Below are 17,527 nucleotides of genomic sequence, written 5' to 3'. Positions count from 1 at the left end.
GGAGAGGAAACCTGTCGAGTGGACTTGAATGCCACGGTTCTCAGAAATGCAAGGCCTTCATCGTCTAATCCACACCGCATTCTTAAGATGTTCCTGCCGAGCTGCCCGATGATCGCTATTTCAACTGCTACCTCGTAAGAAATTTTCCGAACCAGAAAAAAAAAAAAAAATGTGAACAAAACTATTCGGTGACGTTGGCAGCCCTGGCGGCATGTCGGCTGATGGGCGGTAGGACTGCTAGATGCGTCAACATTACTCGTCTACACCTCATTTAAATACACGCCGCTTCTCTTCTACCTTGTCCTGGCGAAGCACGAGCTGTCATTTAGTGCCGCAGATACCCACGCCTGGAGTGTTTACCCTGAGACAATAGAGGATAGGGAGCACACGGACACTCGCTTGAGGATGAGAGTGAGGAGCAGGACGAGGAGCGGGAGGGATGGGGAGGCGGGGACTGGGGAGAGAGGCAGGGGGATCCAGTTGCTGTGGCGATGGGAAGCCGCTGCGTGAGACAGACGACGGGGAGCAGCGGGGCCTGAACGTTTGTCTTCCACACGCACATTCAACACCAAATAGCCACACACCGAGTAGGCAGTGCAAGCAGAGAGCATCTTCCCACGCCACACCACACCACTGCCACCGCCACCAACAAATGTTGCTTTTCAACATTTACACCTCACTGGTATAAGGAAATTTATTACATATTCTGAATATTGTTTGGGTAATCAACGAATGCACGTTGTTCTGTATTCTAAAACAATGCAATGGAGTGCTATTAAAACTCACGGAGAAATAAAGGGAGGACAGCGAGAGAGGGAAAGGGAGGATGACAACAATGGTGACTTCGATTAGCGGCAGGAAGTGATCAGATAAGACCTCCTCCCTCCCTGCCTGCCGCCTCGTCCCCCTCCCCACACACACATCTCGTTCTGCAGTATCCACGCAGCAAGATAACGCGGAAGAAGCAAAGCTCTCGCAATGAAAAGCAAAACGGCGAGCCAGGGCGAGCCTGGGCTAGGCAAGGCGAGGGCGGCGCACGTGTGGTGCTGCTGTAGGGTCGAGGCTCGCCGGCCGCACCGTGCCTCCCACAGCCATCTGGGCGAGCACACCGGCTTTTCTTGGACCAAACCTCTTCACGCCGCGGCGGCCCACACAGTCACAAAGCCGGCAGTGCTCCCTGGAATCCCACCCTTAAGGCCGCCGCAGCCCACGTCGCCTCTCCGCCACTACACGCTGTTGTCACATCTCGACTTGACTCGCACCGCACCGCACGGCACGGCACGGACGGCTACACTCCAGTGTTCTTTAAACCCCCCGGCACCGCCAGTGTCCCACGGAGCCGCGACACTTCAAGACCTGCACCGCCACGCCCTCCACTCCGCGCCGCCGCTGGAGTCCAGGCCAAGTCAAGGCTCAAGCACCGCCTGCTTATTAATACAACAATGCGGCCACGCACGCTATGCTACCAAGATAGAGCACTTACCTCCATAAACAACTTGTTTTCTGAACATCTCGTAACGAATATACTAACTGAAGTAATTTCTCATAAGATTTTGTGCAAATGACTTGTACAGAAGAACGTGTTACTTGCAGCGGAACAGGGCTCCGAGGGCAGGGCGGGGCAAGGTTACCACTCTGAAGGGCGAATGCATGCATGTGGTGGTACACTCACTGACTTGCCTCCCGCTAATCATTACAACACAACCTATCGCCAGTCTACAATTATGTTCTGGTCTAACTTTATTACGTATCACGCGGCACTGACACATTCTATACATCATAAACTGTGCCTCACTCCACAATTCTACCTCTTGCCTTTATGAAAATATATTCCTACGTCATTTTCACAGCGTGTTTTTTCCGTTTCGCAAAAGCTTCAACGCTGCTGCAGCAGCCCATCACAACCCTTGCCAACATGTGCCGCCCCTGATCATCTGTGACAACCAATTCTGCTCCTCAGCCATCTGTTTCTCTCACCCGTGTCACTACAGAACCTTCAGCTAGGTGCAACCTTGTCCCTGCCGCTCCCGCCATGCTGCACCACTCCCAGCCTGCATAGCCTCTCCGTGTCATGCAACACCTTCTTGTATTAGTTCAAATATATATAAAGGTAAGTGTTTGCACAAACGTGTGTGTGTGTGTGTGTGTGTGTGTGTGTGTGTGTGTGTGTGTGTGTGTGTGTGTGTGTGTGTGTGTGTGTGTGTGTGTGTGTGTGTGTTACAAAACATGAGAAACCAAAAGGCGGCTCATCCTCCTTTTGACCCCTATCACTTTCTTTTGTTCGGTTCCCCCCCCCCTTCCTTCACACGGTCCGCCGCTGCGGTACAGTAGTACATTCCTTGCGTCTTCGGCTTCGTAAATAATTGCCTTTAAATCTGCACGCCTTAGAGAGACAGATTAAGAAGGGATTTGATTCTCACTGATCATTCCCGTCCATAAATTTGTGTAATCTTTTAAAACTCCCTATTCACTCAGCACTGGTGACATTCATCTACCACGCGAATTGAGAACCACTTCTTTGTTGTGTCTTCTGTAAATCTCACTTCATCAAGCCTGAACACATTATTTCTTATCCTATACTTATCACTAACTACGAGGATTTTGTTTGTCAGCCTCGTTACATCTTCTACGACACTTAAAAGCTGGAGAGGATCGTGGTGGTGTCAGAACAGAAGGTAAACTTCTCTAACGTCTCGACAGTCTTCCTCACAGAGAACGAGGAACACTCACCTTTCCTGTCCAAACATATAAAGAAATAAAGACCTTTCTCTTCATTATGTTTTCTCACCACCACAATCCACTCACATGTCTAATACACACAAAATAAAGACATACCACTCGAAACACTGCATTCACTCACTCAGTCGCTCACTCACTAATCCAAACAGTGAGTGACGGAGTCGTACATCCAGAGAGTACTCACCGAGTCGATGACGTTCTCGAGAGGCTGGCCGTTCTTCACCTGGTCCTCTGTCAGGCGGAAGTCTTCGCGGCACTGCTCGCCCAGCACATTTTCGTTTATGTCTTCCGTGGGCGGCCTCACGATGTACTGCTGCTCCGTCAGAGTCTGGGGGAGAGAGACCACCAGGATAACACACTCAGCTTCCCTCAAACAAAAACCTAACTTTCTTATCAGTCTAATCAACACAATCCGTCACCTTCTGTGTGTGTGTGAGAGAGAGAGAGAGAGAGAGAGAGAGAGAGAGAGAGAGAGAGAGAGAGAGAGAGAGAGAGAGAGAGAGAGAGAGAGAGAGAGAGAGAGTAACTAACTGAACTTTTCTTTTCCAGATGTAAAAGAAAAAAAAAAGGAAAAAGAAAAAAATCAATAAACACATTACCGTTTGTTGGAGAGAAGGAGGGAGAGGGACAACTAACTGAGCTTTTCTCCTCTCCAAAAAAAAAAAAAAAAACATCTTTCATCAGTTTATTCAGCAAAACCCGTCATTGTTTACGGGGGAGAAGGAGGGAGACAGATAATTAACTTAGCTTTTCTTCCTGACCAAAAAAAAAAAAAAAAAAAAAATCAAGTATTCCTTTTACCAATTTCCTCAACAAAATCCTAACATGCAATTACACTGAGAAGTTTATTTTAATGTATTTTTAGCTAAGGTAGAGAGGCGAGACTGAGGTGGTGTGGGTAAGGCAAGGGGAGGGAAGAGAAGGACGCTGGAGGTGGTGTGAGAAAGGCAAGGGGAGGGAAGAGAGGCGTGTTGGGGGGAATATGCTGGAAGTGGTGTGAGCAAGGCAAGGGGAGAGACGAGAAGCGCGTTTGGAGGAAGATGCTGGAGGTGGTGTAAGCAAGGCAACGGGAGGGAGGAGGAGTGTTGGGAGGAAGATGTGGAGGTGGTGTGAGCAAGGTAAGGGGAGGGACGAGAGGCGTGTAGGAAGGAGGAGGATACTGGAGATGGATCTATACTCGGCCGGAGATAGCATTATGTTCAGAAACGCTTCACTCTCTCAGCGTGACTATTTTCAAAGGCCACAGAGACAATTAGCTGAGTTCTAAAGAGTATTTTTCCCGTTGATAATACAGAAATTTTGTTAACATATCAATTCAACTAAAGCCCTTTCAAAATAGTGAAGGTGTGGAGCGGAAGTTTTTCAGAATAGAATATAGGCAGACGTGAAAGGTTTATGGGAGCAGTGGAAGAAGACATGTGTGCGTTTACTGGGAGTGACTGAGGAGGGCGCTGAAGACACAGAGTTGAAGATTGAACCACAGTGACAACACCTGACGGGAGCAGGCCAGAGAAGACATTAATTCACCACGTCACTGGATTCCTTTGAGGGAGTAACTACTGCTAGACAAAATGTAAATTGCCTTCAGTACTTCACAGTTGTTAAAGTCATCCATGATAACAACGCAGCAAAAAACTCCGCCAAGGGGGATAAAATAATGAAAATAATATAGAAAAAAAAATGACACTCCAGGATGCTAGTGAAGGCATCAAGGGCGCCTCGGACACCCAAGACCCCCGGCGCTAACGTCCCGGCGTGCTAACCAAACACGGCCTGCACGAAACTCCCTCCATTATCCATTATTCCATTCCATATCACAGCACGCCGCCACCACCAGGCCTTAGTAATTGTAGTAGTAGTAGTAGTAGTAGTAGTAGTAGTAGTAGTAGTAGTAGTAGTAGTAGCAGTAGCAGAAGCGACAGCAGGAGCTGCAGCAGTAGTAGTAATAGCAGCAGCAGTAGTAGTAGTAGCAGCAGCAGTAACAGTAGCAGCAGCAGTAGTAGCAGCAGCAGCAGCAGCAGTAACAACAGAAGCATCAGCAACAGCAATAGTCGTACCAAGAGAAAATAAACCATCACCACCCTCATAATAACAACAACAACAACAACAACAACAACAAGTTCAAGCAAGATTCCACTCCCAGCTACAATATGGCAGAGCTAGCGGCGCACCAAACAAGCTCTGAGATGCAGAGGCCAGAGAGGCACTGTGGCTCCTCTCTCTCTGACAGACACCACCGCCACCACCACCACATCCACCACCACCTCTCACATCCCTGCTTGCAAGGCCGAGGGGCGAAGGAGAGGCCTGAATAAGAGGGCAGTTGAAGAGATGACTGGCTAACTCTGTTGGAAATTATTGCTTTTTTCCTTCTTTTTTTTTTCCTTCTTTTTTTTTCTTGCTTACAGAAGCAAGAGAAAGCAGGCAATAAAAAGAGGACTGAGTGAGTGTGTGAGTGAGTCAATGAGTGTGTGTGTGTGTGTGTGTGTGTGTGTGTGTGTGTGTGTGTGTGTGTGTGTGTGTGTGTGTGTGTGTGTGTGTGTGTGTGAGAGTGTGTGTGAGTGTGAGTGTTGTGAGTGAGTGTGCAAGAAAGTGAGTGAGTGAGTGAGTGAGTGAGTAAGAATAACAAATTACCTTTATTTCTTGCTATCCACGCTACACTCTCATTCTCTTTCAATACTAAAGATAAGATAAATAATAAATAAATCAATAAAAGAAACAATGAAAAATACACACACATCTTTAAATGTTGAAGTTAAGCATCATTTTCACTAACCACAAATGTTTCGTTCTATTTGGTTCCTTTTTTTTTTTTTTTTACGTGCGTCTCTCTCTCTCTCTCTCTCTCTCTCTCTCTCTCTCTCTCTCTCTCTCTCTCTCTCTCTTGATTTCACGTTCCTTTGACCTTTCTTTTGACCTTTAACTCTTCCCTTCTCTCTCATCTAAGACCGTCTCTGCATCTGTCTGTCTGTCTGTTTGTATGTATGTCTGTCTACCCGTCTGTCTGCCCGCCCTTCTCTCAAGTTACTGTTTATTCACTACCTCTCCTACACGTTGATAAGAGTAAAAATATACAGCAATAACAACGATAATAAAACTAACACCACCATCACCACCACCACCACCACATACGTAATAAGAGCACGTGTGTGTGTGTGTGTGTGTGTGTGTGTGTGTGTGTGTGTGTGTGTGTGTGTGTGTGTGTGTGTGTGTGTGTGTGTGTGTGTGTGAGCGAATGAAGCAAGAGAAGAGAGAGAGAGAGAGAGAGAGAGAGAGAGAGAGAGAGAGAGAGAGAGAGAGAGAGAGAGAGAGAGAGAGAATACAAGACTGCACCAGCTTTCACTAAATGCATCACGAGTAACACAAAGTAAACTTTAATTAATGGGATGGCAAATACACACACACACACACACACACACACACACACACACACAGGTAAATACAGCACGTTTCCTCTACAGCGACACCTGACAACCGCATTTCCGCAGGCGTGGTGAAACAGTCTACAGGTGAATGAGGTGACGAGCTGGCGAGGGGCGGGAGGGAGGAAGGGAGGCGCCTGCTGCCTGAGAAGCTTCCACGAGACAAGGAAAAAAATAAATAACAAATGAAATAACAGAATCCAAAAAGATGCCAGGAAACAGAAAAAAATAAAACAGATTACCATAAAGCATTGGAAATTTACATAGAGGAAGGATCTCCGGCTATATTCATCTCCATTACCTGTTTAGATTGAAGGAAAGGCATTATTTTGTGTGAAGGAGTCGATCAGGTGGACTTTCGCGGCAAAGGAAAGGTGTTTTCATGGAAAAGATTAGCTCATGAGTAGAAACAGTAGTGCGTGGTAGTAGTAGTAGTAGTAGTAGTAGTAGTAGTAGTAGTAGTAGTAGTAGTAGTAGTAGTAGTAGTAGTAGTAACAGTAGTAGTAGTAGTAGTAGTAGTAGTAGTAGTAGTAGTAGTAGTAGTGTGGAGGTGGGGTAGTGGTGGTGGTGGTGGTGTGAGGAGCAGCAGTAGGAGGAGAACTATTACTATGACAACGACAGAGGATGGGAGGAGGAAACAGAGGAGGAAAAAAGAGAACGAAAATCTGAGACAAAGGAGTTCCCCTGAGCAAAGTGTGCAATGCCATACGCTGCTCCCTTCATCACACTCCTTCACCTCCTCCCTGCCACGCCCTGCTCGCCCCACACGGCTCCCCTGGCAAGTTGTAACGCAGTAAGGCCGGGGAGGGAGGAGAGAGAGGGGAGGGGGAGTGAGGCAAGCAAGGGTGGATATAGAGAGAGGAGGGAAGGTGGAGACTACACGACGAGGGAGGAGGGCATCCAGTTTGAAAGTTCTTGAAGCAATTTCACACCAAGAAAAACAAGTCTAGCGGGAACGAGGCTGGACTGAGACTGCCACGATTATGATGATTAGTCTGATTACGACGACGACGAAGAAGAAGAGGAGAAGGAGGAGGAGGAGATGAGATGTGGTAAAAGTACTATCACCATCATTCTCATTATCTTCATCACCATCACCATCGTCATCGTGTAACAGTACTACCAGTCAGTGCCTTGCCACCATTGTTGTTGTGAGAGGCAATGGGCGTGGTGAATGGTGATGGCAATAGTTTGGTATAGTTTAATTAAGTTCAAACTCTGAAACGTATTAACGGGATGACTTGCAGTGCGGTGGCTGACGGAGATTGTCTGGCTCACTAATTCCACTTTATAACTAACTGACAATTATCCACCGACTGACTGACTGGATTGCTCTGTCAACAAGTCTTGCCAGGGACGCAATATTCCGGGTGTGGGACGGACCGGACCGCTGTTGGGCAAGACTTCCCCGTTCACCCGTTTACCTGCAGTGTGACGTACAGTGCGTGGTTTCATATTTCTAAACATTCACGCAGCTTGTCTCGACCACTTCCAATAACCTCGTTGAGTGTGATGGATTAAGTTAAGTTATGGAGCTGCAACAGACCTCGAGGGAAGAATGTAGGATGTTGAGGGGTTTTTTTGTGGTACTGGTGATAGTTTGATGAAGATTCTATACCACGAAGAGAAAGAGAGTGAAAAAAATAAATAAATAAAAAAAAATATATATATATATATATATATATATATATATATATATATATATATATATATATATATATCGATGATACCACTGGTAGTGTGACAGAGAGAGAGAGAGAGAGAGAGAGAGAGAGAGAGAGAGAGAGAGAGAGAGAGAGAGAGAGAGAGAGAGAGAGAGAGAGAATCTATGATATTAGCGGTAGTTTGACAAAAGATTCTAGACCATCAAAAGAAGAAAAAAAGCCTATAATACTAGTTATTGTTGGGCCAAGATTCTGCATTAAAAAAAGAAATATTAGAGATAGTTTGGCAAAGATTTTAAGCCTTAAAGAATGAATTAAAATGAGAGAATCCAACTAACAATCTCTGCAGTGTCTGAGAAGAAGAACGCGTTTAAGAACAAGAGTCCTTATAATTCTGCAGCACGTCCTCCCCACCTAATGCAAGACTTAACCCGTATTACCAGTATTCTCAATCTTTCATCTCTTTTACTGGCAACCTCTGGAACCCCATGCCAGCTTCTGTATCTCCTTCTGCATATAATTTAAACGCAGCAAAGTTCACAGTTTACGTACCAAACGATACATCACTGCGTCAACAAACATACATACACTCCCGTAAAAATACAACACCACCCTCCTCAACCTTCGTTCATAGTTAGTCTCTCTCCCATCATCCGCCTAGCTAGCGTAGAGTATTTACTGTAGTGGTCAAGCAACTTAGTAAGGACGTAAAGATCTGTTGCACTTTAAACTCTCCTAAAATAATGAATAAATAAGAACAAAAAAAAATGCACATTCTTAAACAGCCACACAAACAGACAAAGGCCATTTTTCTTAAACGCTTTGGTCTTTTCATAGGGACAATTTATTAAGGGTTGTAGAAATGACGTGTTAGCTTTTCCCGGATCTTTTCCTTACCGATGATGGAGGAACCTTCTTAAACCATCACTAGAACCATTAATCTAAACAACAATCACTATGCATACCCTGCCTCGAGTGTCTGAGAGAAGAGGAGGAAACATTTATGAACATAGGAGAGTATATCACTTTCTTTTACTCCGTTTCCTGGCAAAAAAAAAAAGTGAAATTAGAGCAACTATAGAGACACACAACCAGCATTCCCTATATCCAATGCGACAGCCTTCCTCCTCCTGCCGCCCCTCTCTCCTAGACCTCATCCATGGAAATCCTGTTACCTCATCAGCAGAATGTAACAACAGAACAGAGAACAATGTTTGTATAAAGGAGTACGACCACACCTTAGCCCTCCGCTCCTTCCTGCAACACTTAACGAGACAGCAATACCCATGAAAATCTGCTTCCTTGTATCTCATCAGCTGAACATAACTACAACACTCAGAACAGTGAAGATATAAATGAGCACCTATCACACTTCACCCATTCTCCTGTTAACCCCTTCAGTACTATGATCCGATTTCATATTCAGTCTGCTTACTATTTGGTGATTTTATACAGCTTCAGAAACTTACGTGAGGATCAAAATAGTGAAGGCCACTAAACTTCTGACCCCCATAGATCCTTCCTAATATAAATAGAATAGTTTAATTACTCCCAAAACTCAAGATAAAAATGAGTCTCAATACTGAAGGGATCAAGACCTCACACCAATACCAGAACCCATCCAAATGTGGCTACCCTATCAGCAGAACCTAAGAATAGGACACAGTGAACGTAAAGACTCAAGTACCTGTCACCCCTGCACGAGTCCTGTGCCCTTCAGTGTCCCCTCCCCAGTTTCCCACACCCCCCACAACACGGCAGGCCTCTCACTGGGATGCTGCAAGACGTCAATAATTGGGGTACAGTAAAGGTTAACTTCGGCTCCCAATCACCTGACTTGTGTGTGATACCTGAAGGCCGCTTGATAAGGCAGGTAGGTAACTTAAGTCTGTCACTGGGGGCTACACTAATTAACTCTCTCTCTCTCTCTCTCTCTCTCTCTCTCTGGTAATGGTAAACAACCTAATAGTAAACAGAATAGTAAAGAAGGGATGATGAATAAAACTGAGGGAAAAGAGATGGCTAAGAAGACAACAGTAGGAAGAAAACGAACAGCAAGAATGAGAGAAAGAAGGAAAAGCCTGGATAACTAGGAAGGAGAGGTGTTGGAAGGAATTGATAGAGGTAAAGAGAGAATAAATTTCTGTGAAAAGAAGTCGTTTTCATTTTTCTTCTCACTGAACCCTTCCTAGAATCACGAATGTACCCTTGAAAGCACTAACAATACCCACTGGCATTTAGAAATCAGCATGGGTATGGCAACGAGAACTTGAAGAATGCAGCGTAGAAGTCAAGTGTTCATAGTTCCCCACTGAAAATCAACAATCCCAGCTAAAGTCTCGCTAGAATCATGGAAGCGCCCTCAGACCACTAGCAACACACGCTGGAACACAGAACCCAGTGGAGATCAGGGAACGAAGAGATAGAGAATGCAATGTAGAATTCATATTCACGTGAGCCAACTTCTTTTCTCACTGAGACTAAACAAAATGCTAAACCCTCGCTAGAACCATGAAAAACAGTTGAAGTAGTAACAACACCAACTGCAATGTAAAACCCAATGGAACTGAGGTGAGGTGAGGGTAAGGTGAAGTTAGGTTGCATTCTCTTAAATCAACTGCTCTCCTCACTGAAAGCAAAACAACTGGTAAACTGGCTATAATCATGAAAAAAAAAAAAAACACAGTTAAAGCACTAACAACACCAACTAGAATCAGTAAATTTAGTCTTTCACCATACTCTCACTTCAGAATGAAACTATTATTTTTGTAATAGTTTTCGACCCATTTTGAATGAAACTGCACTTCTTTTCCCTCGCGAAATCAGAATGAGAAGCTCTAAACGACAAGAAGGGTAAGAAAAGTCCTATTGGTTATGGTAAAGGACTGTAAAAACACCCTAGATTCTAACACTGAGCAGTGGTAAGGCGGCGAGACGTCAGAGAATGCAGTCCTAGGAGTGAGATGAAGCACGCCTGAGCGCCACGCCCCTTGGCCTTCACCCTTCCCCTCCGCGTCACTTTCAACTGTCAAAAATGCGAACAATGCCTGTCTGCCTGTCCCGGAGAGCGGCGTTGTGTGTCTGCAGGTGGCGTGCTCTCCAAATTAATGACTGCCAGTACACAGTGGTGGTGGTGGTGGTAGTGATGGTAATGGTGATGGTGGTGACGCCCTACTGGTGTAACGGTGTCTCTATCTTGCTCTTAAATTTATACGCATATTTTTTTTCATATATATCTCTCTCTCTCTCTCTCTCTCTCTCTCTCTCTCTCTCTCTCTCGGACGGACGGAATGAAGGGTCTGTCCGCGAGAGGGTAACGTAATGGTGTTGAGAGGAAGAACCGTATCATATTGTATAGGGGATTCACTTTCCCATGTCCTCCTCTGGCAAAGATAAACAAATGAATAAGTAAATAAATTGATACCGGGAGGAGGAGAAAAAAAAACCAGGAGACAATGGAGGTAAAGTGCAAGAATGAAATGAAAATTAATATGAAGACAATTTTGCAAAAAGAACAGAACAGAACATATCAGAGAGAGAGAGAGAGAGAGAGAGAGAGAGAGAGAGAGAGAGAGAGAGAGAGAGAGAGAGAGAGAGAGAGAGAGAGAGAGAGAGAGAGAGAGAGAGACTCCAGTAGATCCCAAACAGAGCAACAGGTGGTCCCTCCCAGCACCCTCTCATTCTATCACCCCCTTACCCCTCCCCCCCCGCTCCTACCTTGTCACACCTGTCCACCTTCCTACCTGCCCCACCTGTCCGCCCTCATCGCACCACTATGCTCCCTACCTCACCCATGCTTCTCCAGTACGCCTAGACACAGAGAGAGAGAGAGAGAGAGAGAGAGAGAGAGAGAGAGAGAGAGAGAGAGAGAGAGAGAGAGAGAGAGAGAGAGAGAGAGAGAGAGAGAGAGAGAGAGAGAGAGAGAGAGAGGGGGGGGGGTCTGAGAAGGATTATGGATGCTTATAACGCCTGTGACTAAGAAAGGCGCAAAAGAAAATCAGAATACAAAAGAAATACGAGAAGCTTCTCCAGACCTGCACATGACAGTCCCTGTATGAAACACACTTATGCATTTCCATACATCATTCTCGTCCACCAAGGTAATTCTAAGACTAGGAGGGACGCGAAGTGCAGCGGCGCGGCCTTTGCGTGTGTTTACATACACCAAGTCTGAGTAGATAGGCGATCGATCATGCGGCATGAAAGGCACTCAGGTAGACCCACACACGCGGGAGCAGGTGTGCAGGTTAGAGCCAGCATGAAAGACATATGGCAGTGTACAGAGCGCCCTTTCCACCCACCCTGCTCCCCACGCTTCCTTCAACACCAGTGAAGTGAGCCGCGTGTTCTGGATATGAAGAGGAGTGTCAGGAAATGTTTAGTGCTCTAGACTCTTTTCAAAGGACATAGAAATTAGTTTTTCTTATTTTCTGTGACGCTTCCTTCTCCTTCCGTACACGAAATATTCTATGTCAAGTGATTTCCGTGTTACAGAGTATGTACTGACATATATTATCATTGTGATAACGACGGTCAACCAAAACTTAAACCCAGCTAGATGCTGTGCTACTAAAAAAACGACATGGAATGATAAAGATTTTATGCATGTCTATTCAAACTCTATCAGTAAGTAACTATCATCAAGACGTGAAAAAAAAAAAATACGGTAAAATATTCAACGCTATTTTCAGAGAGAGAGAGAGAGAGAGAGAGAGAGAGAGAGAGAGAGAGAGAGAGAGAGAGAGAGAGAGAGAGAGAGAGAGAGAGAGAGAGAGAGAGAGAGAGAGAGAGAGAGAGAGAGAGAGAGAGAGAGAGAGAGAGAGAGAGAGAGAGAGACTTGCATAAGAAAAGCTGTTCATTTCTACTAATGGAAACATTGGTATAAGACGAGGGGGAGGAGGAGGAGGAAGTTTTAAAGATGGCACCTGCATACAGTTCGTTTGTCTGTCTGTCTTGCCGAGGGGGCACAAGGGACGTACAATGAACATGTCATTGATGATAAAATCGTTCATCAAATGCCGAAGTAAAACAAATTTAATCTCTGGGCCACGATGCCACGATGGTCACCGCCAAGGAGAGTTGCAGCGCCCCCCGCCCTGTGAAGTTGAACATACAGGGCACTATACCGGCCAGTGTTAAGTTCATGCTACAAAAGACTTAAGTGGCAACGCTCCTTAATTAACAAGCCTGCTGGTTGCTCTGAAGCGACCCCCTCCAAGTCAAGGATAGTTTTGTTATGGCTGCGACGTTGGCAGGACGAGACTAGCATGAGTGTACGACCGTCAGCAGCGGCCGGCCGCCTGCTTACTATACGAGTACTGTCTCCAGTCATCATGCAGTGGAGTGGTGGCGCAGCGCAACGAGCGACTCACGCGGTGCTGGCAAGTCAGGGCATCGCGCCGGACCTGCCAAGTAAGGCAAAATTACCTCCTCTCAGCCAACATGACCAGACTGAATATAAATAAGCCCTGCACTAATGGCACGGTGGCGGGTCAACACAGCGGTAACGGGATGAGGTGGACGCTCTGATGGTGAGCTGTGCTGTGCAGCCACGTAGTGCCTTGCCTGCAGTCTGGAAAGGCAGGGTAAGAGGTGCAAGAAGAAAGTAGTAGTAGTAGTAGTAGTAGTAGTAGGACGAGGAGGAGGAAGAGGAGGCAGCATTCAATAGTCGCTACGCACTCTGCCTCGCCCTGCTTTGCCTTTCCTGCCCGCCGCGCCCGTCCAGCAAACGTCCACTTTCTCCCCGCCCTCGTCCAGCGCTCAGGCGAAATGAATGAGGACATAATATGATCTTTTAACTCTTGCAAGCCAGGCATTAGGCAAGGACTGCCTGTGGCGCTTCGTTGTCAGTGGTGTCACGAGGCTGCCTGCGACGCCGTCACCTTGACTCAGTGTAGACCAGCCTGCTAGAGGCGCCTGGGGCTCCGGGAGAAGGCGAGAGGGAGAGGGGAGGGATGAAGAATGGAGAATTAACATTGGCAGGTGATGCTGGCAGCGGGACGGGGCTGGGAAAGGGGTGATAGGGAAGGAGGTGAGTGGCAGGTGGGGAGGGAGGGTGTTGCCGCACAGGTCAACAGACACGCGTGTTACTCCAGCTCATCCTTGTGTCTCCCTCATAACATGCACGTAACTTAACCTGTCTCTCTCAGTTCACTTAGTTTACCGTCAAGTGAAGGCGACATCTGGAGTCGAGTCTTTATGGTCCCAAGAAAGAAACCGTGTGTACGTTTGACCGATACGACAACCTGGTCCCGCTCGCCGCCTGCCCACCTCTGCCATGAGCGAACGGGTTCCCCCTTGCCAGACGCCCACCTGTTGATGTCGCCAATCGCCGCCATGTTGGCAACCCTGGCAAACTTTAGGAACAATTGCAAATTTCAGGCAAAAATTCCTTTCACGTGGAGCGCTGTTCGTAATGCTCACTCCGCCACACGCGCCTGACATTCCCACGCTAGCGATGTGTTCATGCGACAATTGCTAGCACCAAAAAGGTCCTGCAGCTTTATTTGCTTCGGATCGAGAAATTACCGCTCCGGAGCCAAGATTTAATTGACACTGAAGGGTGTGGTCGTGAAGGGAGCAGAAGGAAGGGAAGAGAAGAAACGCGACGAAGAGAAGAGGTAGAAAGGCAAAACTAAGACAGAAGCATTTACACCCCGCTCTTCATTGAAACACTGCAAAGGAAACTGTGTTAAGGAAGCAAGGGAGCCAGAAAACATCTTAATTGCTGGACTGAACACAAGACAGACGTGATCTGGTCTGGGCCTAAGCTACAGGCCAAGTAAATGAGACCAGGCGGCAGCGGCGGCTTCAAGGCGCACACGTGTGATAAGGCAGACGAGATAAGATAAAGGAAGCAGTGGAGGCGGGAGGTGTAGCACGTGCTGGAGAGGAGTGTGAGGACGTGAGGAGTGAGGCGGTGAGGTGAGGGAGCAGCTGCTACGTCAGGTTCCCAACACCTGTGCCGCGTTCGCCAGGCCGCGGCACATTGCTGGCTGACTAGAGGCCACATGCAGGTTAGTCATGCACACAAAACATTGTCAGGAGAACCAGTACCTTTCTGCACACGGCGTCCCACACCAAGAACTGCATCAACACGATATCCTCTTCGTCTGTGCCCAGCAAAGGCCCGTTGGCCCCCGCCGTGGCTGTGTACATGATAACATAGTGGCTCGCCATATTGAGGCCAGAAAATCCTAAATCACAGGGAACTGCGATCCACAAGCCGCTTTTTGGTACTGCCTGTGTACCGAGTCCGGTCTCGCCCCTGTACTGCCCTCACCCGAAACCGAACACCGAAGAAAACGAATTTAAAGATAAAAAGAGAGAGCTGAGTCCAACCCTCCCAACACCGCAATGCCTCGACCACTGAGAGTTCAGGTGAGCACCGAGACCAACACCTGTGTGTAGTTGCCACAAGTCGCCACCTTCGCTGTTGGGTGTTTTTGCACCTGTAGCTGTAACACACCTCTGCCGCAACGTTTGCAGGTCAGGACTCGTGCCAATTGATAAGATGACTTGGTTTCTAGTGTAGCGTGGTCTCTGTGACTCAAGTGAGACAGAAAAGCAGTGTATTAGGCATACTTAAAAATTTCTTGTGATGCTACAAGTTGTGGTGGGCGTGGTTAGAGAAAGCCACGATCTTATTGGCCCAAGAAAACAGTCTTGACCGTTGATTGGCCGCGCTGGAGCAGAACCCTCGCACACAGCCGGCCGGCAGACACAACATATGGTGCTGAAGACGGAAGGAATTTTTGACAGTAGGACGGAACGTTCACCTCCAACATGGCAACGTGACGCTAAAACTCCAAACAGACGACTGGCAACTAACGTGACGATCCGCCATTCGGTCACTGCCACAAACCCCTATAATGGCAGTGAAGGATACAAGGAGGCCCGGTGTCTTTTTCCCAGGGCCAGTCCGGGCAGCGATAAGCGTGGGAGGAGCGGCGTGTTGGGAAGGCGTGTGCCTCGAGGGGGTGGCGGCGGCCGGCGACGACCTGCTCCTACTCGGCACCCTGGTGTGAGGCGACTCACTAACCAACACAACCCATCAAAGCATTAATCCCGCTGCCCTTCTCATCTTTCACCAGCACCAGCACCATGGCGACAGCAAAGAGCAAACAAGCGAATAAATAAACAGTACAACTCCAAGAACCAGAGTGACAAGACTCACGCGAACAACACTCGCCCACCCACCATTGTGTTGCAGCAGGTTATTACAGCCGGTGTGTATGCTACGAAACTGAATCCAACTGAATCTCGCCTCATGTTACTACCAATGCGAGGAACAGACATGAAGGCAAAACAGTCACAGGGACAATCGACCACCAATTTGTTGAAGCCGGTTACATCTATTTATATTGAGAGTCTGAATTAAGATGGAATTGGGTATAGTAACCTACAGAGAGAGAGAGAGAGAGAGAGAGAGAGAGAGAGAGAGAGATCAGCCTGCTTTTCATCTCTCCATTATCAAGTCACGCGTCTTCTTTATACAACTCCTCGTAGCTTTATGTCAGCAGAGAGTTTTCTGAGTTGGTGGGAAAAGGCTCTCTCTCTCTCTCTCTCTCTCTCTCTCTCTCTCTCTCTCTCTCTCTCTCTCTCTCATTAAACGACATCAATTCTCTGTAAGTTATTTAAGACACATATATTCAGTAACACTTTCTCCATCATCGTTATTCCTTCCATTCATTTGTTCGCTCACTGATCTAACTATTTTTCTGAATTCTTTGACGCTCACAATCATTCCATCTCTTATTTTTACTTTCTTTTTCAAGTCGTATATTTAGCTTTATATTTTTTCAATTCACGTATTTATCTAACCAATGATTTACATCTTGGTCACTCGTAATCACTGTATCACTCTTTCACTTTATCTCTTAACTTGTTTGTTCTTTTACTGACAAGTCCACTACTCGTGCAGAGGAGAATGCCTTTGTCCACGCGCACAACATCGTCACCACCACAATATCAACGATGTAGGTCACCATTCACGCTACAATTAGACTATCTGTATGCAATGTTACTAGGACAAATGCTCTTGAAACACATTTCATTGCTAGCTCAGGCAAAGTCACTAAGGTCAAAGTCGAAATGCACCTTGCATGGCCCGCCAAGCTTTCAACCACACCTAGGCGACCAACATTTAAGTACTAAGCGCTACTGATAACGCTATATGCTCTTCACATCTCTACTCTACTCTACTCTACTCTACCAACAACTCTTTACTAGTCCATACTATACTATACAATCCTTTACTACTGACAGAACTCCGTACTATTGAGTATTGGCAGCTCTATGCTTCTGAGAAAACTCTGGCTTGGTGTGAGTCTAAGTGATAAACAAGCGAAGGTATAGAACCATTCCACAGTTCACACATGTGTGCGCCCCAGCCACGCCTCTCTCTCTCTCTCTCTCTCTCTCTCTCTCTCTCTCTCTCTCTCTCTCTCTCTCTATATACAAGTAGATGCTCAATTTTCTCCTTTGTAGAGAAGCAAGAAGCAATGACATTTGAGAAAGTGACTGAACTGAACGGGAGGACCACCAGAGACTATTATAAATGAATTGTTTAGTGGAGACATTGCTAAGTTCACGATAAGAAACAATCACAAATAGATGCCAGGGAAGACCAAAGACCAGCACACCTTGAGCTGAGGCCTTGGCTGCCTTCACTTTTTTTTCAGTCTAAAGGAAACTGATCAA

General features: G+C 46.6%; 1 protein-coding gene across 1 annotated transcript in view; it reads right to left on the bottom strand.

The window, feature by feature from the left end:
* Window positions 1-15,210, bottom strand: part of LOC123519804 (epithelial splicing regulatory protein 1-like) — a 105,385-nt gene extending 90,175 nt beyond the window's left edge. The window contains exons 1-2 of the mRNA XM_045281322.1: window positions 14,882-15,210; window positions 2,924-3,067 (exon numbers count right to left, since the gene is read on the bottom strand). Of these exons, the coding sequence (XP_045137257.1) occupies window positions 2,924-3,067; window positions 14,882-15,004 (267 nt within the window). The 5' untranslated portion in view covers window positions 15,005-15,210. The remainder of the gene's footprint in view (window positions 1-2,923; window positions 3,068-14,881) is intronic.
* Window positions 15,211-17,527: the final 2,317 nt, after the last annotated feature.

The sequence above is a fragment of the Portunus trituberculatus genome, chromosome 46, assembly GCF_017591435.1.
Source record: "Portunus trituberculatus isolate SZX2019 chromosome 46, ASM1759143v1, whole genome shotgun sequence".
Taxonomy (NCBI): domain Eukaryota; kingdom Metazoa; phylum Arthropoda; class Malacostraca; order Decapoda; family Portunidae; genus Portunus; species Portunus trituberculatus.
The sequence above is the reverse complement of the archived record's forward strand: the minus strand, read 5'-3'. Positions and strand labels throughout refer to the sequence as shown.